This window comes from Myotis myotis, unplaced genomic scaffold (genome assembly GCF_014108235.1).
Source record: "Myotis myotis isolate mMyoMyo1 unplaced genomic scaffold, mMyoMyo1.p scaffold_m19_p_12, whole genome shotgun sequence".
NCBI lineage: Eukaryota > Metazoa > Chordata > Mammalia > Chiroptera > Vespertilionidae > Myotis > Myotis myotis.
In genome coordinates, this window is record NW_023416316.1 from 42,942,902 (window position 1) to 42,970,136 (window position 27,235).

The window sequence follows — 27,235 nt, forward strand, 5'->3', positions numbered from 1 at the left end:
CTTTTTTTTTTTTTATTTGTTTTAGCAGGATGGGTGGGAACTGGTTCAGATATTTCTCTAAGCCAAGAATGGTGGCCAGTGGTTGGGCAATAAGCAAAATATTTTTATCTAACACCTATGTGATAAGCAGAAATGACCCTTGGATCTCAACATTTGGACACCAACAATGGGTGTCCAAAATCAGAATCAGAGCAGAAGTCACCACATCATCACCTTTTACAACTCCTCACAGAAATCCCTCCCAATTCCCAAAGCTCTGTCTATTACAGTTCTCTCCAGCACTCTTCCCCTCCTGCCTGTCAGCAGAGAAGGAATCAGGGAGTTCACTCCAAGGGATGTTCTCTTGGAATTTTTTCAATATCATAGTACAAAGGCAATAAAGGGAGAGTCAGTGAGAGAGGCAAGACAAACATGTTAAGGGCCTTTGAGAAAGTCTTTTTAGTACAGAGAAAGAAGTAAGAAATCAAGGGACTTCCTGCTAAGCCACAAAGAAGATAGTTCATCAAGGAAAGCCAATTTCTCTAGCATTCGTGGGGAATTACCCACAGTAGGGATTAAGACACCAGTGTTCTTGTAATCCATGATGGGAGACCTCCCCTCAAATAACTGGTGTCAGCAGAGGGTCCTCTCCCGCTCAGAAGAGCAAGGCAGCTATGAGAAGCCACTCCTTTCTGTAGTACACAGTGCTGTGTTTTTAGGTTAATCCTCCAATATACATTATAGTTACTTTCAATGGTTAATGAGTACCTTCTAAGTGCCTGCTTCATTTAATTGTCCAAAGGCCAATTGGTCCCAGAGGTATAAAGCTACGAGCTGGCTAATGAGAGCATTCTCTCTGAGCAGGGGAAGCAGGGGAGTGGCAGGGTCAGGGAGCCGGGTTCCCAAGAAGCAGGGATGCGGAACAGAACCGGTGCAGTCCTCTGTGCCCTTGCCCTTCTGACAGGCTTTCTGATCATCTGCCTGGGGGCCTTCTTCATCTCCTCAGGCTCCACGTTCAACTGTCGGTGGAACCTGATCCTGGCCTATTTGCTTCTGCCTCTGGGGTTTGTGATCCTTCTGAGTGGGATTTTCTGGAGCACCTACCGCCAGGCGAGTGAAAACAAAGGGATGTTCAGCCATGGGCTCAGACCACATCTTGCTCACAGGGCCATGGCCCCAGCCACAGTGGACAGGTATGTGCTGATAAGCCAGAGGACCGATGAGGGTTGAGATGGGCCTGAGTTCTGGAAAAGCTGAGTGACTTCTAACCCCGCTGTGGAGCACTTGACATGTCTCATGGGGCTGTATGTCTAGAGCCAAAGTGTTATCATCAGGGGATTACTCTGGGGTTAGTTAATAGGAATAATGGTGCTGTCTCTGGGGAAAACCATGAAGTAAATGGAATTTATATCAGAGACTCCATCCCCTGCTGCCTCCCCCCCAACACACACACACATTGAAAACCCACCTAAGCCAATTTAAGAGGCCTGACTCTAAGGTTCTTTTGTGGTATGGTGGGAGCTGTCCTTAGAAGCTGGTAGTTATTCCTTATAATCTGGCTACCAGGTTGTAAGCAAAGCAAGCCCAGAGCCTAATTCTGCCACACAGCAAGTGAGCACGGGGGCATAAATCAGTCCTGCACTAGGAACGCAGGGAAGTCCCAGCTGAGTGACCTTTTAGGTATTGTGAGCATACTTTGCATGAAAGATTCATTTGAGGGAAAGCAATTATATTCCAGAGGTAAGATTCAGATAACCTGGCCACAGTGCACCCATTAGGATAGCTATTAAAAAGAAAACTCAAGGGTGTGGGGAAATTGGAAGCCTAGTGCACTGTTGGTAGGAATGTAAAGTGGTGCAGCCACTGTGGGAAATTATATGGAGGTTCCTCAGAACATTAAACACAGAATTACTATTTGATCCAGCAATTCCACTTCTAGGTATACAAACAAGAGAACTGAAAGCAGGGACTGGGAACAGCTATATCTACACCAATATTCATAGCAGCATCCTTCACACTAGCCAAAAGGAAGAAGCAACCCAGGCCATCAGTGAATGAACGGATCGACAAAATGGGGTGTATACATGCAGTGGAGTATTTTTTTCAGCCTTAAGAAGTAAGGAATTCTGACACATGCTCCTCCATGGATGAACCTTGAAGACATTAGGCTAAGTGATATAAACCAGACACAAAAATACAAATGTATATGATTTCACTTATATGAAGTATCTAGAGAAGTCAAATTCATCGACAGAAAGTAGAACAGTGGTTGTCAGGGGCAGGAAGCGGGGGGATGGGGAGTAACTGTTTAATGGGCACTTGGAGATAATAGTGGTGATGGGTGCATTTAATGTGAATGTACTTAGTGTCGTGAACTGCACACTGGCCAATGTGGTAAATTTTGTTATATATTTTACCACATTAAAACATTTCAGTTAACCTCATGGTTAGTATCTGACAACCCCAAACCTCCTAATTCTTGGCTGACCGCAGGACCATTTAGGGATAAAACATCAGGCATCATCCTTAAGGTACGGGCTGCAAGACTCCATAAATTCTTTTACCCTCTTCATCTAAATTACTTTAGCTACTCTGTATATTTTGCTACTCCGTGTATTTTGAATAAGTAGTGCACTTTTACCCATGACTTGATTTTTTACATTATTATGCTAATTAATGATACTAATTATAATAATCCAAGCCCATTTCCGATGTTTATTATACTTACCAGCAAGGACTCTGGGTTTGATAAAATGTTGAGATAACTGAAGTGATTTTAGAAGATGCATCTAGAATGCTGATTTTATTTTGCATAAATGTTAGATAATTGCCTCCAGAGTATGAAATTCCTGATAAGAGTAATTGATTACCTTTTGGGTGTAGCTTAAATTTATTAATACATACATAACATCACACTGTGCAGAAATGCCTTAAATTATAGACAGCATGATGCCCCTGTTTATTGTCTCTTCCTACTGCATCTAGTAGATGCCCAGCTTAGTCAAAATGGCTAGCAAGTCAGCCAATGGGAAGTTACATTTCCCAGAAGCATTTGCGTTCAAATGGGTACCCACATTGAGGAATTAAAAGCAAATGGGGAACAACAGGAACTGATGAACAAAAACAGATCCAGAGACAGAGAAGCATCAATCAGACCCTCAAACCTCAGAGGGAAGGTAGGGGAGTGTGGGGGTAAGGGGGAGAGATCAACCAAAGAACTTACATGCTAGCATATAGGCCTAACCAATGGACACAGACAACAGGGGGGTGAGGGCATGAGTGGGGTATGGGGGGTAATGTGGGGATAAGGACACATATGTAATAACTTAATCAATAAAAAATTTTTTAAAAAAATAAAAGCAAATGGGCTTGCAGTGGTAGAACCCAGGGCATTGGGAATGAAACTGCTGGAGGTGAGGAGGGTTGGGAGAGGTGAATGGGATTTGGGGGGCAGGCAGCAGTCATCCTGGAGCCTCTCAAATCACTTTAGTGGAGCAGTCGCCAACCGGTGGTCTGTGAGGTCGGAAAGGCTGGCGACCACTGCTTTAGGGGACAGCTCACCTTACTGTTTTCAGTGTCTTAACACATATGCCCCATGACACAGCCTTGGCTATTCTGAGTGAAGGCTGAGATGTGGGCTGTACAGTAGACAGTGGCTTCAGCCATTTGGCTTTGGGCCTGGTTACATTTGGAAGGGAGCTGTGCCTACAAATGGCAGTCCCTGTTCTGTTGTGGTTACATATCACAAACACTCCCTGTAGGCACTGGAAGAATTCACTTTGTAAATACACAGCTCAACCAAGCTCACCCTCTCTCTTCCTCACCTCCATGCCACCCCCAATCCCATTCATAATGGAGAAGCCGGGAGGATTCAGCAATTAGCAACACTGGGCAAGATTACCAGCTCAGACATGAATGGCTCTATTAGCCATTGGTGTGATGGTATGGAAAAAAGTTGCAACTGAAATCTACATAAAGTTCTCAGTTTAAATCGCTTGGGAAGTTAGTTGTTTTGTTCTTGTTTTTTTAACTAGCTGCCGAGACTTGAAAAAGCAATGGGAAAGAGACGAGCATCTGATGTAATGCAGGGAACTTCATGGAACTGGTTTACATTCATTATTTTATTGGCTGTGAGGATCTGAGACTGTGAGTGCAGTTGAGTAGATGATTCTATGTGTGAATGGAGATAGGATGTGAATGGACTGAATAACTGGGTAGAGAAGTTCCACAGTTCAGGCCCTCATGTTCCCTACCCCTGCTAAGGATCTCACTCTGGAAGTCTTGGTTCCAACAGGTGAGAGAGAAGGGATAACCTGGAATAACCCACTGGGGAAGGTGTGACTACAGGGACCCATATCTTATGGCTGAGAAAGAGGGCTCTGCTGGGAGAGCGACATGTTTTTTAAAAACTGGTGATGCCAGGGAAGAAATACATCTGTTTCAAAATCAACGTTTCTTAACAGTTTCACTTTGCAGTGTGATCTGAGAGAGGCAATCATATGCCTCTCTGGCCTGAACCACTTGAATAACATGTACATGTTTGTGGCATTTTGTCCCCCAGGCCAGATTTTTACCCTCCTGCTTATGAAGAAAGTCTGGATGCTGGAAAGCAAACCTGTCCTGCAGAGGGAGAGGCCGTGGATATCCCTCCACCTCTGTACACAGAGATGGACCTTGGATTTGAGGTTGAAAGTGGTGCTCACCAAGAGGCACCACCATCCTATGCCGAGTCTGTAGTGGACGGGGTGGTGGCAGCAACACCATGGAAAGATGCCCAGAGGCAAAGCCGAGAGTGCTGAAGCAGGGGAAGCTCTCTGGCACCCAGGACGTCCTCTCATGGGACACAGCTGCTAAAAATGAAAGCAGGCAAGGGATTGTGGGAGGAAAAGCCATGTCCGTGACCCCATGCAAGAGCACCCTGAGGGGATCTTGAGCCTCTAAGAAATCTTGTCAGCTTCATTATATTTTGTTTTACTATAAGGGGACAAGTGGGATGGCAGGGTGTGGAAAGACATGCAGCCTGATGCTTTAGAGCAGGGGTCCTCAAACTACGGCCCGCGGGCCACATGCAAATACAAATATTGTATTTGTTCCTGTTTTGTTTTTTTTACTTCAAAATAAGATATGTGCAGTGTGCATAGGAATTTGTTCATAGTTTTTTTTTAAACTATAGTCTGGCCCTCCAACGGCCCCCTGTTTAAAAAGTTTGAGGACCCCTGCTTTAGAGCTTGGATAAGAATCTTCCTCTCTCTGGGCCTCAGTTTTCTCCTCTATCGAGCGAAGGATTTACGCTGGGATTGATAGCTAACCATTATGGAATCCTTTTTATATGGCATGCTCTGTGCTATGAACTTTCTGTGCTTTTTATTTAGCCCTCCTGATTGCCTTCAGAGATGTGTGCAATAGTTATTCCCATTTTACACATGCATAAACTGAGGCTTTGAGAAGTTACGAAACTTTTCCAATAACATAGTTATTTCCAGGAAGATGAAGGAAGGTCCATAGAGGGGGATGCATTTACTTCCAATTTTTATGCTATTTACCCAGTCTTACTTCCCTCCTCACAGAGAGCAGTTTGGACTTCTCTCCCCCTTCAGAAAGTGGGCCCTAACAGGAAGTGGAGCAATCCGTTAAAGCCCCTGAAAAGGCAGCAGAGGTTGCTTTAGAGTTCATCTTCTGGATTCTCCTTTAAAATGTAAACGCGGCCCTAACCGGTTTGGCTCAGTGGATAGAGCGTCGGCCTGCAGACTGAAGGGTCCCAGGTTCGATTCCGGTCAAAGGCATGTACCTTGGTTGCGGGCACATTCCCAGTAGGAGGTGTGCAGGAGGCAGCTGATCGATGTTTCTTTCTCATCGATGTTTCTAACTCTCTTTCTCTCTCCTTTCCTCTCTGTAAAAAAATCAATAAAATATATTAAAAAAATAAAATAAAATGTAAACGCGGCCTCCAGGATTTCTGCCCAGGGGCTTGGCTCTCCCCTCTTGGTGTAGTTCCCTTTCATCTGATCATCATACTGATGATAGAAGATGATTCCTAGTGGTAACAGGCAGCAGCTGGTGAATGGGCACAGGAGGATTTGGACAGTGATAAGAAGGATGAAGATCTTTCAAGGAGGAAGAGGGGTATTGAGATGGGATGGGGCCCCTTGGCCTTCTCTTCCCTGTTATTGCTGAAAAATACACAGGAAGCCACATAAAAGGAAATCCTGGTCCATTTACAAGAAGCATGAATTTGGGCATCTGTGATTTGAATTCTTGACATCAAGGTCACAACTGGATATGCAGGTTGTCAAACAGGAAGGTGATCATTTGTAAGCAATGCAATTGTCTCATTGTCTCTTTCCCTCTACTGAGCCAGTAGTCCTGAAATTTTCCCTGGGGTCTGAGCACACTCACTGACCCGAACAAGCTCTATCGCTGGGCTTTCAGCCAGACGGTGCAATTGTAATAGATAGTTTTTCCAACTACTGGTAGTCCTGTGAAACAAATGTTAATTTTGGTTTACATAAGAAAATTGTTTTAATCTCTTTACTGCAATAAATTTTGTACTTAAACTTTCCCTTTTTTTGCCACTGTTTTGTATCGGGGGGGAAAAATCAATAGAGGGACATAAGTCAAAGTTTCATTCTCTATGAGGACCTAACACAGCATCCAAATGAGTAAATCTCTTTGCAAAACCAAACATTACTGAGAAAAACCATTGATTCAGGAAATTAGGCAGGTGCTTTTTGAAAAGAAATACTACTAACAGGCATTTATTGACTTTAAGAAACACCTTGCCGAAACCGGTTTGGCTCAGTGGATAGAGCGTCGGCCTGCGGACTGAAAGGTCCCAGGTTCGATTCCGGTCAAGGGCATGTACCTGGGTTGCGGGCACATCCCCAGTGGGAGATGTGCAGGAGGCGGCTGATCGATGTTTCTCTCCCATCAATGTTTCTGACTATCTCTCTCCCTTCCTCTCTGTAAAAAATCAATAAAATATATTTAAAAAAAAAAAAAAAAAAAAAAAAAAGAAACACCCATATGTACTCTGAAGCAAGCATCAAGAACATGGGTGTTACACAAAACAAAGCCCGCCTTTGAAAGGCCCAGCAGTTAAAGTCCACTGGGCCAGTCGGACAAAAGTGTCCGTGTGGTTAGTAAGAATTCATTGGCCACCCAGGGGGATTCATTCAGGGACACAGACATTGTATCCCCTCTTCCTCCATAAGCTTATGATAAAATTAATGGAGATGGATTGAGAGCCCGGATTCCGTGAATGACGGGAGAAAGTGAACAAGAGGCAAACCTCTAAGGAGAGTGTCTTTGCTTGTTCCCTCTTCTCAAATGTGCATGATAATCTCACAGGTCACTGGGGAAGGGCAATATTCAGAGGTGATGGCTCTCCAGGTATTTCAGTCTTATAAAGTCTCCCTGAATCGTAAGTTTGAGTACCCCCATCCCAGAAGGTGAGCATGATAAGGTCACTTACAGAGTAGTTCATGCTGAGTCTCTTGCATGCCTGAGATCTAGCGTGGGTATTTTTAAACCCTCCACACAAAAACCTCGCAAGTCCTTTTACTGACAATCCTTCAGGATTCTACTTAAACACAGTGTTTAGTGAGGTATGCCCAGTTCACCTACATTGCAGGGCACATACTAGGTGCTAAAAGACATGGAAATATGATAAAGACATGGGTTTCTAATGCATATCCTCACTGGATCCTAAAATGCTCCCCGGCAACTCGGGCTGCTTCACATACCAGGTGGGCTGTCAGCTGCAGAGCTGGGTCCACTGATAAGGCCTCCAGCTGGTTGGAGTGGCGCAGGCATGCTGCTAAGCTCCGACGCCTCAGATAATCTCTTGCTGTTTGTAACTGTTGAAGGGCCAGTTGTAACTGCTGTAGACTGATTTACTGGCAGTTACATCATTTCCAAAGGTGCGAGATTTCTCAGACCCTTTTCCACTCAGGAATGGAATGTCCTCAAGGCTGGTGGCTGGGATATCAGTGTCCAGTGGCCATGTGTTTCGAGAATACCCAGTGCATGACCAAGCAATAAAATGGAGTCATCTGCTAACGTTACTACCCATGCCCCCAGGTGCTCTTCAAATTCCCCAGACCTGCCATGGCTGATGGATATTGCCACCAAAGTGAATCCATGCCTTACACTGACCCACAGCTGGCCAGTGAGAAGTCCCCAACCATTACCCGTCACTGCCTGTATTACCTGCAGAGAGCACTGGCACAGGGCAGCCAGCTGTCGGCCCAGGGCGGCACCATGGGACTGGTCATTAGTCTGAAGCTCCCTGTGCAGAAAGCCTTCCCGCCATGTCCAAGCCCTTCGACCTACAGTGTCATGCAACACTATTTGTCCCGTGAATACTGTGGATGGAGACTGCGCTTCGGATCAGTGAGATCAGATAAATGATCTCACTTTAGTAATGGCTACCTACCTATTTTCAAAGTCAACTAATAAACTCAAGAATCACGGAGGGGGCAAAACAACTTTTTGTTCTCAAGGACGGAGTGACACCGAGCAGGATGTTTAGCATCCTTGGTCCTTTTCCACTAAACACCTACCTGGCATGTGCACACACATTTCCAAGCCCTTACCAGCCTGGTTGGGAACCACATGTTGCAATATTGTATATACTGTTATATAGCATTGCTGTCACTGCTCTGGAGGTGCTTGGTGTCGTGAGTGCACCCTCAATATTAGCTAATTACAAGAGTGGCCCTTGCATTTTCCAGACTCTATGTCTCTTCTATGACTGTCTCCTGTGGTCCCCACAAACGTCTTGGATTTCTCCAGTCACTTGCTCTGAAGAAAAACTGAGGGCTGGAGCTCCGTCTTCAAGAGCCTAATGTACATTATGTGCAGAGGAGTGACCTCTTGTCTCCCACTCTTTGAGGATAAGGCAAGAGGACATGGATGCATAGCTCAGCAATAGAAGCTTGGGTTTCAGGTAAAGCAGATACAGTACCTTGGCAATGTGATGCCAGCAGGTTCCAGAGAGAGGCTGCATCCTAGAGCCACTGCAGGACCTTCCCTTTGCACCCTCTGTGAGAAGCTCTGTAAACACAGGTGGCTGTGCAGCTGCTGCTTGCCATCACTGGGCCCAAGCATTGCTCTACCTGATATTTATAACACTGTGTCTGCTTCAACCCCACTCATCTAACCACCCTCACTGGACCCAAAGCAAGCCTGCTCTCCAGCTCTCCACCACTCAACTCCTAGACTTTGTTCTTGCTATGGTTACCCCTGGTGAAATTATGTAAATGGTTACAAGTCTCAGGAAACTCCACTCTTTGGGAAACCCCTCAAGTGCCGAGTCCTTCCTTCTCTGAGTCAATCTGTCTATGAATTTCCACAGCACGCTGCCTGTGCCTCTACCGTAACATTCATGTCTATCTGATTCTTTGTCATAGCCTCCTATTTCCAACTCACAAACTCATAGGAGCAGGAATAACATTTTACTTTCTTGCTGCATCAAAACCAGGACTCTGCATAGAGTTGTTCAATCATTGTTTGCTAGATGAATTAATATATAGTTGGGCTGCTGGACACACATGACTCTGTAGAGAAATAAAGAAGTAGAATTTTAAAATGAGGATTAATTTGCATTTGAACATGGAAAGTTAGAGAGGATTAAAAGTAGCAACTTGAGGAAAAATAAATATTTTCTTACCGGCAGGCAAGCCTAAGAATGTACTAATTGTGTTGACCAACACGGAGCTGAGTAGTGAATAAATGGCCATCATGGACCATCACTTTAAAAACAATGAGAACCAAAGCTATAAGGCAAATTGTATTCTGTTGCTGGATTTCATAACTAGTTCTTTAGACTCTTAGCCCAAAGCCACCCTCTTATTATTTTGAAGTGAAGATACTTACAATGAAAGATCAAATGCCATTTCAGTTTCTGCTCACTCCCAGAGGCAGTTTTGAGCAATTCATCTGTCTTTTCTGTTCCATTTATTTAATAAATTCCTAAATTCATGATAATGAAAACCAGCCCTTGCTAGTGTTCTGAAAGGCAGACTTATCAGAATAGTGACCACTATTGGGGTTTCTCAAATGGAAAAACAAACAAATAAGCAAAACTCCACAATCTTTGCATAAGGTTGAAATAGGAATTCCTTTTTTTATTGGAAACTAAATGTCCTAGTAAGTTTCTGACAGGCATAGATAGAAAATAGAAACAAAAACCTTAGTGGGAAGGTTTCCCTGCTTTCACTAATCCTAACTACAGCAATAACAAACGGCTTAACAGTCAAAGCACACCACGTCATCAGTCCAAATGACACGATAAGTGAGAGTGCCGTTCCCAAGGAAGCAAAACATACGCAAACAGGTCCCGTGCGCCAAGTGTCCTGGCTGAGTCAGAGGGAGGCTGCTGAGGCTGCGGTACCCTTTTTCTGGGCACAGCCAGCCAGCTGTGACCCTATGCTCTCCAGCAGGGGTCCCCGCTCTGACCTGCATCTCATCAGGCCCATAACTGTACCACCACACCAATAAGGTTTGCTTCCAGCATCCACTTCATTTCCTACTTTCACAGCATTTCACTGTCTCCTTTTACAGTCATTATAAGTAAGAGCTGAACTGTGTCCAAACAAGTGCATCAAAATGGGCCCTTATTGGGAGATAAGATAGCGGAGAAAACGTCAGAGATCACAGACGTGGTGATATTTTGTCTTCCCAGGAGGAATGAGTATAAACCCATGTATCACCCTCAGTGATGTGATCAAGGGAGGGCCTGAAAATTTTAAACACGCATTTGTGGAGTCCTGCCAAAAAATGATTTCCCACCTACATAATGAATGGCTGAATTTGAAGAAATGCAGCCAGCTCAATAGTTAAAATAATATCTACAAAATACTAGAGAACACCCTTTGATATGTTTTGTTGACGGTGTGCCATTGTGATGTGTAGAAAGCTTTAGAAGATGTGAGAGAAGGTGGCACGGGGACTGTGGAGATGGAAGGTGGGAAAGTGGGTCATTGAGTGGTTGGTGGGATAAGGTGAACTATTGGGAGGTCTATAAATTCCCTAATGGAAAAGCTGGCCTTGGATGAAAAGCTAAATCCTCCTCCATGCTGAGGAGGGTCTTCTTAGGTCTGCCCAAGGGTCCCTGTGGCTTGGGGTCTGCTCAATTCTGGCATTGGACTCGCCTCCATTACATTTCAGAACCTTTTCTCACCTGGCACCACTGATGCCCAGATGTCATGATGAACAGTTTCCTAGCCCACTTACTCTTTCTCAAAAGGGGAGGTTCCTTTGTGTGATAACATACCAAGGAAAATGATAGTGTGGCTTTAACAGATAATTAAAGACCCCATTGCATTGGGAGGAACTGACCAAAACCCAAACAAAACAGATTTTTTTATTTTCCCACCCCCCACCCCCACCAGAAAATTATCTTTTGTGGGGGTTTTCCAAAGTCATAAGAGGCACAAACAGGTAGCAAGAAGGCGTGGGTGACGTGTCTCCCGCAGACCGCTCTCCTCTGGGCCTGGTGAGTCATGGTTTCTTCCTTCAGGTTATGACAGTGGGACCCCTCCGGCCGGTTCTCTCGTGAATCTGGGATATTTTCAGTGCGATGGCTATCAGAGGGCTCAGCACTGCCTGGAAAAGGAGGAAGACAGTCTTTGAACAACTCAGGTCAGTCACAGGAGAGCTGCTGTGATGGACTTTGATTCCAAACATCTAGGTGTGATTCTAATTAACAACTTACTGGCAGCACCATCATGGGTAGAACACCTGTTCTCTGGACCTTAGCTTCCTCTTTCAGGCAAGGAGGTTGGAGTGGGCAGAGGAGGAGGGGGAGAAGATTATCTCCAAAGTCTCATCCAACTCTCAGAAACACTGACCTAAGATAGGAAACTGCAAAACCCAACCTCCAGAGCACTGGAGCATTTCATGAACAGAGCTTTGTGACACAGGGAACTCCAAAAACATCTGTCTTCCTCTGCTACCCTCCCTCCAACACATGTGTGCCCCTTCCCCCCTGCCACACACACACATGAGCTTGAGGGAAAACAACCGTTGTCCATCCTAAGACCATGGGTCTGAAGAACCTACTATCTTAAAATGTCAAAGAAGAGAGGCCAATCCACTGGCTAGAGCTGCAGAAAGAACTGCTCATTTCTCTCATGAAATAACACAGTGGTCCCTGAGGCTCCTCAGAGTCCCCTAGAAGGAGGTAGGGTGGTTTAGAGGCCTAAGAAATAGATTCTAGGAATAATAAAGATATGTTGAAGAATAAGAATCATTTCTTGCCCATTAACTCCTTATCATTTCATAGGAATAGGGTACTGTTTTCCAAAGTGTGGAGCATGTATCATTCAAGATGATTTTAGTTGGTACAGGAGACTATTTTAGGTGGTGCATAGACATGGTGTGACTTAAAAAACAATGAGAAAGTCACTCTATTCTCCATTCTTCTTCAATTCTCCTAATTTCATCAAGGAGAAACTTTGCTGGCAATTTTTAACACTTTACCAAAACAGAACATACCTCAGGCAAAGATAACCTAGGTAGGAGGTGATACGTTGTATGTTTTTATTGAATTCACTTTTATGGTGCCATTTTATTTATCAAGGGATAATGTGTTTTTCCTTGTAGAGCACTGATACAATTTTCTGTGGTAAATAGATCTAAGTGAAAACAAAGTGAGTCCATTTAAAGACAAATCCTAAGTAGAGATACTGATATAACAGAAGCTTGGGAAATGCTGGAATAAAGGAAGAAAAAAAGATACCATAATGAGGAAAATAAAATCTGTAATTTTGGAGAGTGGTGGGCGAGTTTTCTCACTTGCAACCCTTACCTATACCTAACAGATATAGGGATGTAGGGAATGCATACATTCTCATCAGACAAGAGCACCGGCAAATGCTCAGGGTACAATTAGCACAGTGTGTCCCGAGTGGAGTGTAGACACAGACCATCCTGCATGATAACTGAGCAAACCTTGTTTGGAGGGACCTAAACTGCCAGAGTAAAGGTGAAGGATTTAGATTGAATTCTTTAGGCAATGGAAGATGAAGGAGTACTCTGAGCTCTCTAACTTGCTCACTAATTTCTGCATTCAGAAGAAAAGTTATGAGCCTACCAGGAGTCAGTTAATGCCTATTGTGCTTGTTATTTAGACTATGCAATTATTAAATTATATGTAAACCAGTAAAATGTAAATATAAATAAGAAGAGTTTTTTTCTAGATAAGTTAAGTTGAATATTTTGGAAAGAATTAGGTAATGGACATTAGCTAATCCTGTCAAATTAGATACTATAATGTATTTGGGAGAAATAAAAAATATATAAACAATTCTTTCCTCATATAACTTCACAAGTAAGTTCCCACTGACTATAAAGAAATTAAAGGTGGTTCGGCTGGTGTAGCTCAGTAGTTGAGCACTGACCTATGAACCAGGAAGTCATGGTTCAATTCCTAGTCAGGGTACATGCCATGGTTGTAGGCTCAATCCCCAGGGTGGGGCATGCAGGAGGCAGCCAATCAATGACCCTCTCTCATCATTGATGTTTCTATCTCTCTCTCCCTCCCTTTCTCTCTGAAATCAATAATTTTTTAAAAAAGAAATTAAAGGTGAGCATTACAGATAATGAATTATGAATGAAAATCTTTTAAAAAAATAACCACAACCAAACAGTATGCTCATGTTCAAAGATAAGGTCTTGGACCAAAATTAAAAGACTGACAAATGAGTATTCATTTAATAATTTGTGCTAAAAATATAACTCTCTTTCTGGATTAGTGAACCAAGTACTTGCCCCTTGTCCTAATCATGTCAGAGGAGAAGGCTTAATGGTTATTATGCAAACCAAAGAGAAGGAAGCACATTTTGAAAACTTTATATGAGGAAGATCTTGAGCACAGGAACTCACACCCTGAGCAAAGAGCCCCAGGCGAACCTGGCACAGAAGCTGTGGAGCCATATGCCCTCAGGGGACCATGAGGGTTTGGGAAGAAGGACATCAGAGATGTTCACCATGGACTGAACACTAGTGAGGTCCACTGAGCCATTTTCCAGGAACCCAGAGAGTCTCTAGTCTAGATGTTTGTATGCCCCTGAGGAGTTCTGGGAGGGGTCCCTAAAAATGCCTAAGACTGAATTGTTGCCAGCATTGTGAAATGGGAGCTGCAAATCATAATTAATTTAAGGATCATAAAGTGAGGTATTTTTTTTCTTGCCTGAGTGTGTAAATACAGGGTTGAACAAATGTTGGTTTACAGTTTCATTGTGACATTCTTTTGAGTTAATAAAGCTATTGTAATAATCATAACTTGCATGTCTTTTTCCGTATAAACAACCATGAGTCTACTTTTACCCATCCATATACATGTATACATAGAATAAATGGGCACACCATAAGAGCAGGAACTTTGTCTAATTTAGGGCTTAGAAAGTGCCCACTCCTTAGAAGGTATTCAATAAATATTGGTGGAATAAACTGATGCTGTATCAATCTGATAAATGGAAAATGATGAGGCAGATTGATTCTTCTATGGCCATTTATGAAGGGTACCCTGGGTGAATGGAAGGGTCAGAGTAGTGGATCTTTACTGTTATGTTTTTCTTTAGAAATCACAGCTTTGATACATGTGAATCCTAGATATTTCTTTCATATAATCAACCATGTATTATGGAAAAGAGAGAAGGGAGTAAATTTCTCTGAGGCATTAGAAAGGCTCTCAGAATGTGGAGTGAGAAGAGGAGTTAAAAATGAGAAGCCTGCCCAGCTGGCATGACTCAGTGGTTGAGCTCGATCTATGAACCAGGAGATCATGGTTCGATTCCTGGTCAGGACACATTCCCCCATTGTGGGCTTGATCCCCAGTATGCAAGAGGCAGCTGATGAAAGATTCTCTCTCATTATTGATGTTTCTATCTCTCCCTTCCTCTGAAATCAATAAAAATATATTTAAAAACAAGAGAGAGAGAGAGAGAAGCCTGTGGATGTGAAGTCTCTCAGGTGTAACGGAAAGCACAGAACTTGAGCAGCGGAGAGGAACAGGGAATGGTCTTGTTTGATTCCTTCCAGTCACAGACGAGGAAACTCAGTCTAGAGAGGGGACAAGAATGGCCCAGGGTCACCTGTGTTCAGTGGCTAAGCTGGGATGAGAACATAGTGATGTCTCCTATGCTGTTCTTCCATTACACAGTTCTGATTCTGAGACCCATGAGTGATAGAGAAATGGCGAATAAATGAGCCTAAGGAGAGGGGAAGGAGAAATGGTAGTCTCATCATCCCATTGTGCCAAACAAGCCTACAGTAGAGGACAGGCCTGACAAGCCATCCCACTGACCAAGAACAGGTGCACGGTGGGAACAGGAGCATTCCCAGCTACGTGAATGCTTTGGAAGTTACAAGATGATTCTTTGTGAATAAAGGAAGTCAACCAGTAGGGACTTCAATTAGGAACAGAGTATCTTTTTTCTAATTCCAGTACTCTTAGAATGCCTGACATAGCTTTTCTACACTCAATTGTAGGGACCACTGAGTGCTCATCCTGCAACAAACCAAGTTGGCAATATGTCCATTCAACAGTCCTCATGGCTCCAAGGTTGGGTGAATTTTGCTGTTGTCGCCTTGTTTATTAACTGCCAGGCTAAAGAGGGAATTGGGGCCTGTACTTTAATTTTTGATACTTTAACATGAATTTTTTGCATTGATTTTTATTTTTTAAAATATTGTATTAAAATATTTATCTTGATTACCAAATTTTGGCACCCCCTTAAATTTTATGCCCTGCTCACCTTACCCTAATCCTGGCCCTGTATTAGGTTTTAGCCTCCTTATACCCACTGGATGACAAAGGTTTCTCATTTCACTTCCTTTCCCATCTTATCTCTTGCTTCATGTGGTTGTTGTTTTAATCCATGATCATGTAAACTGGAGCCACAATAACAAACCCCTAACAAACTGAACTCCTTACCCTGACCAGCAATAGACAGGAGAGGTGTAAATGACCTGAATGTCACAAGACTAGAAGTAAATAGTTAACTGATTTTTTTGGAGAAAAACAGAATCCTAACCAGAGATACAATCACTTATTAAGTAAGATTTGTCTGACTTTGTGGTGCGAGCCTGCATTGGGAGTGTGCATTGGGAGGGTCAGGAAAGTGTCCTGTGGGAAGGGGGGGTGGGGATGACAGTACTTATCCTAGCTCGTGATTTCGGGCAGGTACTACAATCCAGAGAATGCAGATCATTCAACACCAGAAAACACTGATATTCTGATGTCCATAAAATCAGTATTTATAGCAAACACCATTTTCTCCTGATCCTTAGGGGCAACTTGCGGCAACACTCCCACTTTGGTTAAAGCTGAACTGCCTTCTTTCATGATTTCATTGAATGTTCATTTTTAATCTATGTGTTGTTTGCTTAAGTTAAGGCAATGGTTCTCATACTTGAGTGTGCATTGGAACCATCTCAGAGATCTAATGAAATGCAGACAGCTTGCCCCCTCCCCTCAAGCCCCTGATTCAGGAGATCTGGAGCCCAAGAATGCATTTCTAACAGGTTCCAGGTGGTGCGGTGCTGCTGGTCCAAGGACCACACTTCCAGAACCACTGCTCTAAGGTTGCCCACTACTGTGCCTGTGAAATTCTTTGCTCTAGATAAGTACTAGGTTTCCTTGTTTCTATCACATGACTTCACTCTAAGGCCATAGCTGATTGGACCAGAAGTGGGTCCCTCGCCTATAGGCACCGAATCCATAGTTGATCAGTGACTGAGACATAGCCTAGGGCAAAACCTGAGCCAGCTGATCAGATTTTGCCTTAAACTGATAATAAACGCCCCAGGCAGATGGTGAGGATAATACGTAGAGGTGAAGGCAACCACAGAGACCTGTATTCTTCCCTGGACATATGCACCCTTTCCGGGCCCTGGGAGCTGTCATGGATAATCTGCAAAGAGGTGGGGGCCCCAAATGGCCACTACTGAGCTTCTTGCCAAGTCAGACAGGAGAGTCTGAGTTAGAAATAGTTTGATCCATACAATACAGAAATGTGACATTCTTGCCTCCCAGGAATTGTGGAGCAATTCAGACCTGTTATGATTATAAATTAAAGATCATCCCCTGCCTTTGTTTCTAAAGTATCTCAGTATCAGAGAAGGTTTCTGATTACACTGCCCTTCAAAACCCGAATACTCTATAATGTAACAGAGGAGAGCCAAGTACGAGGGTCTGTAACCTCAGGCTACCTACCTTCTAATAGGCCGGTAAGTGGGGGTGGAATATCCTCAGCTGCTCTCAGCAAGCCAGGAGGCCTGCCAAGGACTGGCATCTTCCTGGAGGAAGGGGTGCCCTTGTCTTCTCACAAAGAGGCCATCCTCCAGCCTCTCTTTCCTGTGTATTCCCACTGAAGGCACCTTTCCTAATTTGCACAAAGGTGGTGTATAGGCTAGATGCTGCCCTGTTTACTGTAGTCCAGATTTTAGGTAACAAAAATGACTAGCTACTTTACATGCATTTGGAAAGCATATAGAAGCAAAATTATTACTGAAATTCAAGTAAAATCCAACACCTTTCTAATGTAAATTAAGTGAGAATGCTAAGCACTGCAAACATTTTATTCTTTATTACAATACATACAACCATGGTCCTAATTTTAACCTCCTTTTCATGTAATACAGCTACCTATCAATTTTGGTCCAAAATAGACCTAAAATTAACCAAAATACAGAATATGAAAAGTTAGTATAGATAAATCTGTATTCTGAGCTTAACACTGAGGGAGCCATTTATCTTGTCAATATCAGAAAAAATAAAAACTGCTCCACAAAAACTCTCTTGTGAGGGGAAAAGATATCCCAAGAAAAGTGCGGATGAAATGTTACCCCGGAAAGTTCAATCAAAGCCAAAACTAAACGAGCGTTTGGGAATTCAGTGACCAGCCTAAGGGAAACCACACTGGCTGGGCAGGGCCCCTGCTCCACCACCCTCCCCACTTTTGCAATTGATTTGGATTTTAGGAGGTGAAAGGTAGCACTTAGGTTGCAAATCCAAAATAAACTGGAAGAGGCATGAAGTCAATTTTCCTCTTTATTCACTTTGGCTCCACACTGGGAAATAAGGAAGTACTGTGTGGGGATGGGGAAGGGGAGAGAGCAAGAGTGTGGCCATGTCTGCAGGTACAACTGAAAACAATGGGCAGAATCTCTGTGCCCTTTCATTGCCCTTTGAGCAAACACAAACCGACCTGCCGGGTTTACAGCTTAAACTTCATAAAACTGCTCTCTGATCACTCTTTCCCTTTCCCTTTTCCTCTTTACACTATTTCTTTCCTCCCGTCTGCCACCAAAAACATTGTGAAAGGACTGGAAATGGCTAATTGGTTCAGTTAATCATAATTTCTGCCTGCCCTCCTCAAAAGTCCCTATGCCAGTCTCATGTTTCTCTCATTCGGGGACATCCACAACAGACATCAAATTTCCTTCATGTGGGCACCTAGAGTTGCCCACCCCTGCCACTTACAAAACTGTTAGCAGAAATGTAACTGCAAGGTTGAAAGCAGAGGTTATGGAAGCAAAAGGACCACTGTCTCTCCCGTTCTTGTTACTCAAAGAATTCTCCTTGTAACTGCCTGCCTCCTCATTCTCCTCTGTTCCCAAACCTCATCTGAAGCCAAGAGCTGGGTTATCAGTCCTCATATCATTTTTTAAAAACGGGCTCCTACATTTGGAACAATAATGTGATTCAGCTTGGTTTTCTGAGTCAGAAAGCCATGTCCTTAGAGATGAATGAAAAGCATCAACAATGATTGGTCAGCGGGCTGCTACCTGAGGATGAAGTAAGGGACCAGGCAGGAATGGTGTGTCCCTGACAAGCTCCCAAAGTGATTCCAATGCACACCCTGGTCTGGAAACCACTCTTACAAGGTGTTGTTTACATACTCTAGAGCGGGCAGTGTGTGATAGTGGTTACCAGCAGGACCCTGAAGCCCCACTTGTGTAATTCACCAAAAGCTGCCATTCTTAGCAGCCTTCCTGGATAGAACAATGCTGCAGGGCAGAAAGAGCTCAGGCTCATTTTCCCTGAGCTCCAACTGTCTTCCTATTCATGTTACTATTGGTCATTGATATTCTTCAAAGAATGTTTTTATATATTTCTTTCACATTTTTCTTTTCAGAGGGAGGGTTAGTTTGAATCACGTAGTCCACCATTCCTAGAAGCTAGAAGTCCTTCAGACAGGGTTCAGTTTTTCTTTTTGGTAATAATTTTGCTGTCAATGCCTAAAAATCAAACTTCATATGAAAATTCAAGAAATCTGGCAACTCCAAGCTCATATATTATTAATAGGGCAATAACTGGAGAGGGCTGAGTATCACCTGAGTTCCCATTTAACTAGCACCAGTCAAGAATTTGCTGCCTGTTTAGGTGAGCATCTGAATTGGCTAGCACTGAAGTGGCAACAGTGTAATAGAAACAGTGAAAAGATATCAATATTAGTGAGTATACATTTTTCCAGATAGTTCTAGCACATTCCTTTTCTCTTGTTCTGAAATAGAGATTATCACTATGAGGAGACTGAAGACTGTGAAGCAGTGAAGGGGTTGAGATCCTATTTCCTGAGATACAAATTCTCAGCATGGACTGAGCTGACCATGACTAAGACACAAACTATAATCCACGAACTGTCTCCTCTCAACCCAGCCCTCCCAGGGGCACACTGGAGCCTGGCAAAGCAGCTGTGCAAACAAAGGAAAACAAGGAGCAGGGTTGCTAAAACCCCAACCCATTTGGCAGGGAGAACTCCTGGCTGAGTAAAGCCCCCAGAGGATGAGTTCTTTTCCTCTCCCACCTTGAAGAAGTGCCAAGGCCTAGCAGGGCTCCTCAGTGGCCAGATGGTGGAAGCCCATCCCAGGGTGCTAATACTGCTCCTCCCGGGAAAAGGTTAACAGTCTCTCTGCACTTCCCACAACTGCCACTACAACTGGTTACAGGCAGCATTGGGGCATTCTCCAGATCCTAGAGAGTGCAGCCCTCTTAGACAGGACTAGCCCTTTGGAAGGGATTTGAGGACATACATGGGGTTAGGAAGTCTGAAAGACAGACCACACTTCCTACTACTCTGGAATTGTGGTACTCAAAATTGCATTTGAGAACAGTCTTAGTAGATGGGTTGGGCATGTCAGACTGAAATGGGCGCCCTTTCATAGTTGGGTGCGCATCCCCATATTTTGGATAGCACAAGTAAAACCCCTAGTTAAGACTATGGGCTCTGGTCTAGGCCCAAATACCAGCTATACTTAGAAATAGTAGGTTATTTCAATTCTCAAGGCCAAAGTTTCCTCATTTATAAAATATGGATGGATGAGCATCTATCACATTAGATGGTGATAAGAATTAAATATAACACATACAAAAATGCATAATATTCTGCCTAGCCCAGGGGTGGGCAAACTTTTTGACTGGAGGGCCACAATGCGTTCTTAAACTGGATCGGAGGGCCGGAACAAAAGCATGGATGGAGTGTTTGTGTGAACTAATATAAATTCAAAGTAAACATCATTACATAAAAGGGTACGGTCTTTTTTTTTTTTTAGTTTTATTCATTTCAAACGGGCCGGATCCGGCCCGCGGGCCGTAGTTTGCCCACCGCTGGCCTAGCCCATCGACAGGCAGGCACATGATACATGCTACTGAATGTTGCTGTTTTTGTTATTATTATTTATTATTATTATTATTATTATTATTATTATTATTGAAGCAGGAAGCCTAGCTTGCTAGAATAGTAGGTGGAAGTGAGTGAACCAGCCTTCTAGCCCCAACAGATTGACCTTTGGTAGATAGACAACAACCATTTCAGCTTTGCCTTCCTTGCCCATAAAATGAAGTTCACACTATTTTTTCTTTTCTTTTTTTTTTTACTGAGTATTTTACCTTTAAGCAGAAATGTAAAATTAAATATTCAGAAAGCATCTATGAAGCTTGTATAGAAGCTTTTGATAGACTTCCTCTTGCTGCTCTTTTAAACCAACAGTTTCTTTGTGTTCGTGGTGGACTTTCAGCAGAAGTACATACACTGGATGATATTGGAGGATTAGGTAAATTCAAAGAGACACCTGCATATGGACCAGTCTGTGATTTGTTATGGTCCAATCCTTACAAAGGGATGCTCCAAATGAATGGGTTTCTGATCTAGAAGTTGCATCCCAGCATCCCATAGCTTTGTTCTCCTGTGAGCACATAGCCTTGGTTTGCTGCTTTCTTCACTTTGCAAAGAGGGGAACAGAGAGTATAGGAACTTGTTTACTACAGACCCATTCAGTGATACATGATTTTTGGACTGGAACACATAGCGTTCTGCTGGGCAGGATGGCTCCCCAGATTCTTTGCCTGTAGGAGTCGAAGAATGAATCAACGGAGGAAGATGGTATAGCAAAGGTGGAGATTTATTGTAGAACAAGTACAGACTCCCACGTGGGGAAGAGGAAGGAATTTCACAGCACAGACTCACACATGGGGAGGGGGAAAGAGCCACACTATCTTTTCTGATGGAAGTTCAAGTAAAAAAAAAAATTAAGACTATCAAAAGTATTTTTTTTCTTTGAATGAAAGAAGCCCAAAGCCACTCCAATCAGAAATAAGATCTCTCTGTGTCAGTGAGATACTCAGCCTCAGAAAAGCCAGCCTTCCTTTTGCAGGACCAATCTATGTAGCCGGAGGGAATATGATCAGATTGCAGTTGGACAAGATAATGCTGAAAACACAAGGAACAGACATCATTGCACTTGGGACACATTCCTTACGGCTAGTTAGGGCAGCCACACTGAGCAGCAATAGCAGAAGCAAAGTGGAAAGAAAACTTGTGCTATGAAGGCTGCCTGGGTCATACAGCAGAGGCAGTAGAGCAGGAGAATCATTAACACCAGGCACAAAGAAGATAGAAATGAGCCCTCTACTCAGAGAGAGATTCTTCCCTGCAATATAAAAACTAACCGTGGAATTTATGGACAGTTAATATATATCTTATGAGTGCAGTGACTGGGAGTTTCTTCCACTTTTGACAAATGAACATGTTCTTCTGTGGACTTTGCCTTTAAGGTACAACTGCCATATAACCCTTAAGTATTTTAAGTATATTATTAACCTTTTTGCCTAGTAGTGTTAAACTGTTTACCCACAATTTTAGTGAGGCTTCCTATCTTGGTAAAATCAAATTCAGGTTTAACAAAGCGGCAGCAGGGTAGGTGGCTGTTAGACTCATCTTCTCCCAGGACCAAGTTGGAATTATAACTAAAATATAGAGCAATCAACCTGAATAACCAACTGAAGGCAAGCTGAAGAGAAGTCTTATAACCAAGGATTTACAGAGGAAGCCACATCAAGACTGGTAGGAAGGGTGGAAGATACAGATAATATAATTCTTTTCAATATACCTATACTGTAGTTCACAGAATTAGAACAAATATTCCAAAAATGTATATGGAGCCACAAAGACCCAAATAGCCACAGCAATCTTGAGAAAGAAGAACAAAGTTGGAGGATTCACTATACTTGATATCAAACTATACAACAAGGCCATAGTAATAATCAAAACAGCATGGTATGAATGGGAGTATATCAAACTAAAACACTTTTGCACAGCGAAAGAAATGATCAACAAAATGAAAAAACAACTCACTGAATGGGAGAACATATTTCCCAATGATATATCTGATAAGGTGCTAAATATTCAAAATTTGTAAAGAACTTATAAAATGCAACACCTAAAAACCAAACAATCCAATTAAAAAATGGGCAAAGGACATGAATAGATGCTTTTCCAAAGAGGATGTACAGATGGCCAATAGACATATGTAAATATGTTCAACATCACTAATCATCAAAGAAATGCAAATTCAAACCACAATGAGATATCACCTCACACATGTCAGAATGGCTATCATCAATAAATCAACAAACAACCAGTGTTGGAGAGGATGTGGAGTAAAGAGAACCCTCATGCACTTTTGGTGGGAATGCAGATTGGTGCAGCCACTATGGAGTTACCTCAAAAAATTAAAAGTGAAACTGCCTTATGACCCAGTGATGCCACTTGTGGGAATATAGCCAAAAAAACCCCAAAACACTGATTCGATAGAACATATACACCCCTATGTTCATTGCAGCATTATAGCCAAAATTTGGAAGCAGCCCAAGTGCCCATCAGTAGATAAGTGGAAAAAATAGCAGTGGTATATTTACATAATGAAATAATACTTGGAGATTATGATACTAAGTGAAATAAGTCAGTCAGAGAAAGATAAATACCATATGAGTTCACTTATATGTGAAATCTAATGAACAAAATAAACTAACAAACAAAATAGAAACAGACTCATAGATGCTGAGAACAGAGTGCAGCTGTCAGAGGGGAAGAAGCTTGGGGGCTTGGTGGAAAAAGTGAAGGAATTAAGCAAGAAAAACCTCATAGACATAGACATCAGTATTACCAGAGGGAAAGTGGGGTTGGGGGAGACAGAAGAGGGTAAAGGGGGGATAAAAGGTGATGGAAGGAGACTTGACTTTGGGTGGTGAACACACAATATACAGATGATCCTATATAATAAAAGAGTAATATGCAAATTGACCCTAACAGCAGAATGACTGGGAATGATTGGTCACTATGACACACACTGACCACCAGGGGGCAGACGCTCAATGCAGGAGCTGCTCCCTGGTGGTCAGTGTGCTCCCACAAGGGGAGCTCTGCTCAGCCACAAGCCAGGCTGCCGGCTGCCAGCACAGTGGTGGTGGTGGTGGGAGCCTCTCCCGCCTCCTCAGCAGCGCTAAGGATTTCCGACTGCAGCTTAGGCCTGCTCCCCGCTGGCAAGTGGCCATACCCCGAGGGCTCCCGGGCTGCCAGAGGGATGTCTGACTGCCAGCTTAGGCCGAACCTCCGGGGAGCGGGCGTAAGCCAGCAGGTGGACATCCCCTGAGGGGGTCCCAGACTGCAAGAGGGCACAGGCTGGGCTGAGGGACCCCCCCAAGTACACAAATTTTTGTGCATCAGGCCTCTAGTATGTTATAAAATTGCACACCTGAAACCTATATAATTTTATTAACAAATGTCATCCCAATAAATTCAATTTTAAAATAGAACTTTACTTTATCCCTGGGTTATTTTGAACCTCTCAGCTTGATTCGTATAATTGTGAGAAGGAAACAGTCTAACACTACAGAGTTGATACTGAGGTAGGGTTTCTATGGAGATGCAAAGTGAATCTGATTTTCTTGCTTCCCTTTTTTATTCATTATTCTGGCAAGCAGAAAGCAGGTATTCAAAGGTCTTGAGACATTTTTTCTGGGTTATCTTCTGCACTTTCTATAATTTTCCAGAAGGGGAGAATCGCAGAGGCCAGTCACTCCTATAAATGCTCTGTAGCAGTTTGGCATTAGAAGGATTTAAATGGCTCTTGGGAGGTTCAGGTGGGGCACAGGGGGGAGTCAGTCCTGCTAAGCAGAGGTAGAAATAATGATCCAAAGGCTATCATAGCAGGAACTCTCACACTTGAATGTGCACAAAGATCACCTGGAGATCTTGTTTAAATGTAGGATCTGATTTAGCAGGTTTGGGGTGGGGACTGAGATTCTGCATTTCTAAAAAGCATCCAGGTGATGTGGCCATTGCGTCCAAGGATGAACCTACAATGGTAGATGAGAAGTTCTAACACAGACCATATGGCTAGTGTCATGGTTAAATTGTGTCCCCACCCTGCAAATTCCTATATTGAAGTTCTAACCTCCAGTACCTCAGAATGTGACCTTGGGAGATAGTCTTTACCGAGGCAACCAAGTTAAAATGAGGTCATTAGGGTGACCCCTAATTGAATAAGAAGAAAAAGAATTGAACACAGGACCACATAGAGGGAAGATGATGTAAAGAGATAGGTAGAAGACAGCTATCTATAAACCAAGAAGAGAGGCCTGGAACAGATCATTCCTTCACCTCCCTTACAAGAAATCCACCTGCCAACACCTTGATCTTGGACTTTCAGCTTCCAGAAACTGTGAGACAATGAATTTCTCTTTGCACCACCCAGTCTGTGACAGTTAGTTACATAAGCCCTGGCAAACTAAGATAGCTAGAAAACTTAAAGTATTTACTATCTGGCCCTTTACATAAAGAAGCTTGCTAATACCTATTCCACGGGACTACTTTTTTGCATTTAACACTTTGAAGTCAGCATGCACATGCCTCATAACCAACAACAGAGACTTCAGGTATCTTCAGTAAGCCTACCTTTTGTCTCACAGCCACTTTAGTCTTTAAATCCTTTCTGGAAAATTAGCTGGAAACAACCAACCTTCAATTGCACATTACCTTCAATAAAATAAAATTAATGAACAACTCCATCTCAGTCCCTCTTGCTTCAAGCTAGGAGGAGAGAAAATTTGTCCCACAAGCTCCATTGATGTAAGGATTCTAAAGATGGGAAGAGTAAGAAAGAGAGGAGAATGGAGAGACAGAGACTCTCGACTTTATTTCTGAACCTTTTAATACAGTGTGATATATATATAAGACACCATGTCACAGGGCCCTGGCACCCTTTTTAAGAGTGCCAAAACCGGTTTGGCTCAGTGGATAGAGAGTCAGCTTGCGGACTGAAAGGTCCCAGGTTCGATTCCAGTCAAGGGCATGTACCTGGGTTGCAGGCACATCCCCAGTAGGGGATGTGCAGGAGGCAGCTGATCGATGTTTCTGGCTCTCTATCTCTCTCCCTTCTTCTCTGTAAAAAATCAATAAAATATATTTAAAAAAAAAAAAAAGAGTAACATCACAGCTGCCAGTTCTGTTGGGACATCTCCCATAGATCCAGTTGTACTCCCATTTGACTGAGAAAGCACTGAAGCTTACAGAAATTAAGTTGCACAAGGTTGTAGAGTTGAAAAACGGTAGAACTGAGTCTCAACACCAAAGATATATGAGTCTAAAGCCCAACCTTTGAACAGTGGACCATTTAGTCTCAATGGTAGATGACAAAACAAAATTTTGGTGCCAAATAATTTTATCCACCTGAAAAAGTGACCATGGTTTTGTCTTTGTCGTTTCGCATTAAGCATGTCTTTTATTAAGATGAGCTGACACTTAGGGACCTTCCAAGGCTAGCTAATTTCTGGGAGCACACCTTTTATATGCAGAGGGACTAAGGCAAACACCAAACACCCCCTTTATTGAGCTCTCACTCTCAGGCCACTGTCCACCAGCTCTCATCACCCCAGGGCCAAATACCAGACAACAAAGGCTGGTCCCTATGTCCCAGAGCCTGCTGAAATTACTCAAACTAGCCAGTCGCTTCTTCTCCTGCCTCGCCCTTTCTTCCCACAGGAACCACATTTCCCCCCACTTCTGCATCATAAGGGATCCTGGGGCTTCCCTGTGTGGCCCTGCAGGGTATGGTGTGGCCTGTCCCCTCCTCTTGGGAACAGTGAGTAACGCGTTATCTTTTCAATGGCAATTGTCTCCTAATTGATTGGCCTCACTATACTTGAACACTAATAAAACCTACATTCTAAAACACTCTCATAACCTTATTTACTTCCCAGTCCCCTATCATTAAGTTTGGAAGACAGAGGATACAACCTACCAAGCAATGCCTCACATGATGATTTGTACCAACAAAAAATGCTCAAAGGAAACAAAAAGCCCTCATAAAACAAGAATTTCATAAACTTTTATTGCTTTCCCTCCTGCCCTAAGGTATTCTGGTATGGAGATGATGCTGTTCTGGAGTTTATCACACCTCCCAGGTTTCCTGGGAGGCAAAAACTAAGGATGGGGAACTTCCTCACCTGCATCTTAAGTAGGGTTTCTCATTCCAGAATTAGAGTGTCAAAATTAAAATCAGCCTAGAGCTGGATAACTCAGTTGGTTAGAGCATCATCCCAATACACCAAGGTTGGCGGTTCAATTCCAGGTCAGGGCACACACAAGAATCAACCAATAAATGCATAAATAAGTGGAACAACAAAAATTGATGTCTCTCTCTCTCTCTCTCTCTCTCTCTCTCTCTCTCTCTCTCTCTCAACAAAAACGAAAACAAAAACAAAAAAAAACAATTAAAAAATCAGCCAAGAGCAGCAGACAGTGGAGCTAAAACAGCCACATCCTCCCCTCAACTGCCTGGATCCTGTGTTCCCCAGGAAAAAACAGTGAGGCCATGGTAGGGAGCCTAGGCCCTTCCTTCTCTTGTGTTACTTGATGGCATAGTCCCAAGCCTTCTTCTGAAGATCACAGGCCATCTCCAGATTCAC

At 43.1% G+C, this 27,235-nt stretch overlaps 2 protein-coding genes across 2 annotated transcripts in view; one reads left to right on the plus strand and one right to left on the minus strand.

Annotated features, from left to right (window-relative positions):
- Positions 1 to 819: 819 nt before the first annotated feature.
- Positions 820 to 4,892, plus strand: TMEM252 (transmembrane protein 252). Its single transcript, XM_036330915.1, has 2 exons — positions 820 to 1,172; positions 4,541 to 4,892. The coding sequence occupies exons 1-2, from the start codon at positions 895 to 897 to the stop codon at positions 4,776 to 4,778; spliced, it is 516 nt and encodes a 171-aa protein (XP_036186808.1). The 5' UTR covers positions 820 to 894; the 3' UTR covers positions 4,779 to 4,892.
- Positions 4,893 to 10,080: 5,188 nt separating this feature from the next.
- The window catches only part of PGM5 (phosphoglucomutase 5), a 164,480-nt gene continuing 147,325 nt past the window's right edge, over positions 10,081 to 27,235 (minus strand). Inside the window, exon 11 of the mRNA XM_036330916.1 lies at positions 10,081 to 11,586. Coding sequence (XP_036186809.1) covers positions 11,497 to 11,586 — 90 coding nt within the window. The 3' untranslated portion in view covers positions 10,081 to 11,496. The remainder of the gene's footprint in view (positions 11,587 to 27,235) is intronic.

What these genes read in the sequence shown, in the direction of transcription:
- TMEM252 (XM_036330915.1), top strand. Translation starts at nt 895, where the DNA reads ATGCGGAACAGAACCGGTGCAGTCCTCTGTGCCCTTGCCCTTCTGACA. An exon ending in GCCCCAGCCACAGTGGACAG is followed by an intron (nt 1,173 to 4,540) that starts GTATGTGCTGAT and finishes TTTGTCCCCCAG; the next exon opens with GCCAGATTTTTACCCTCCTG.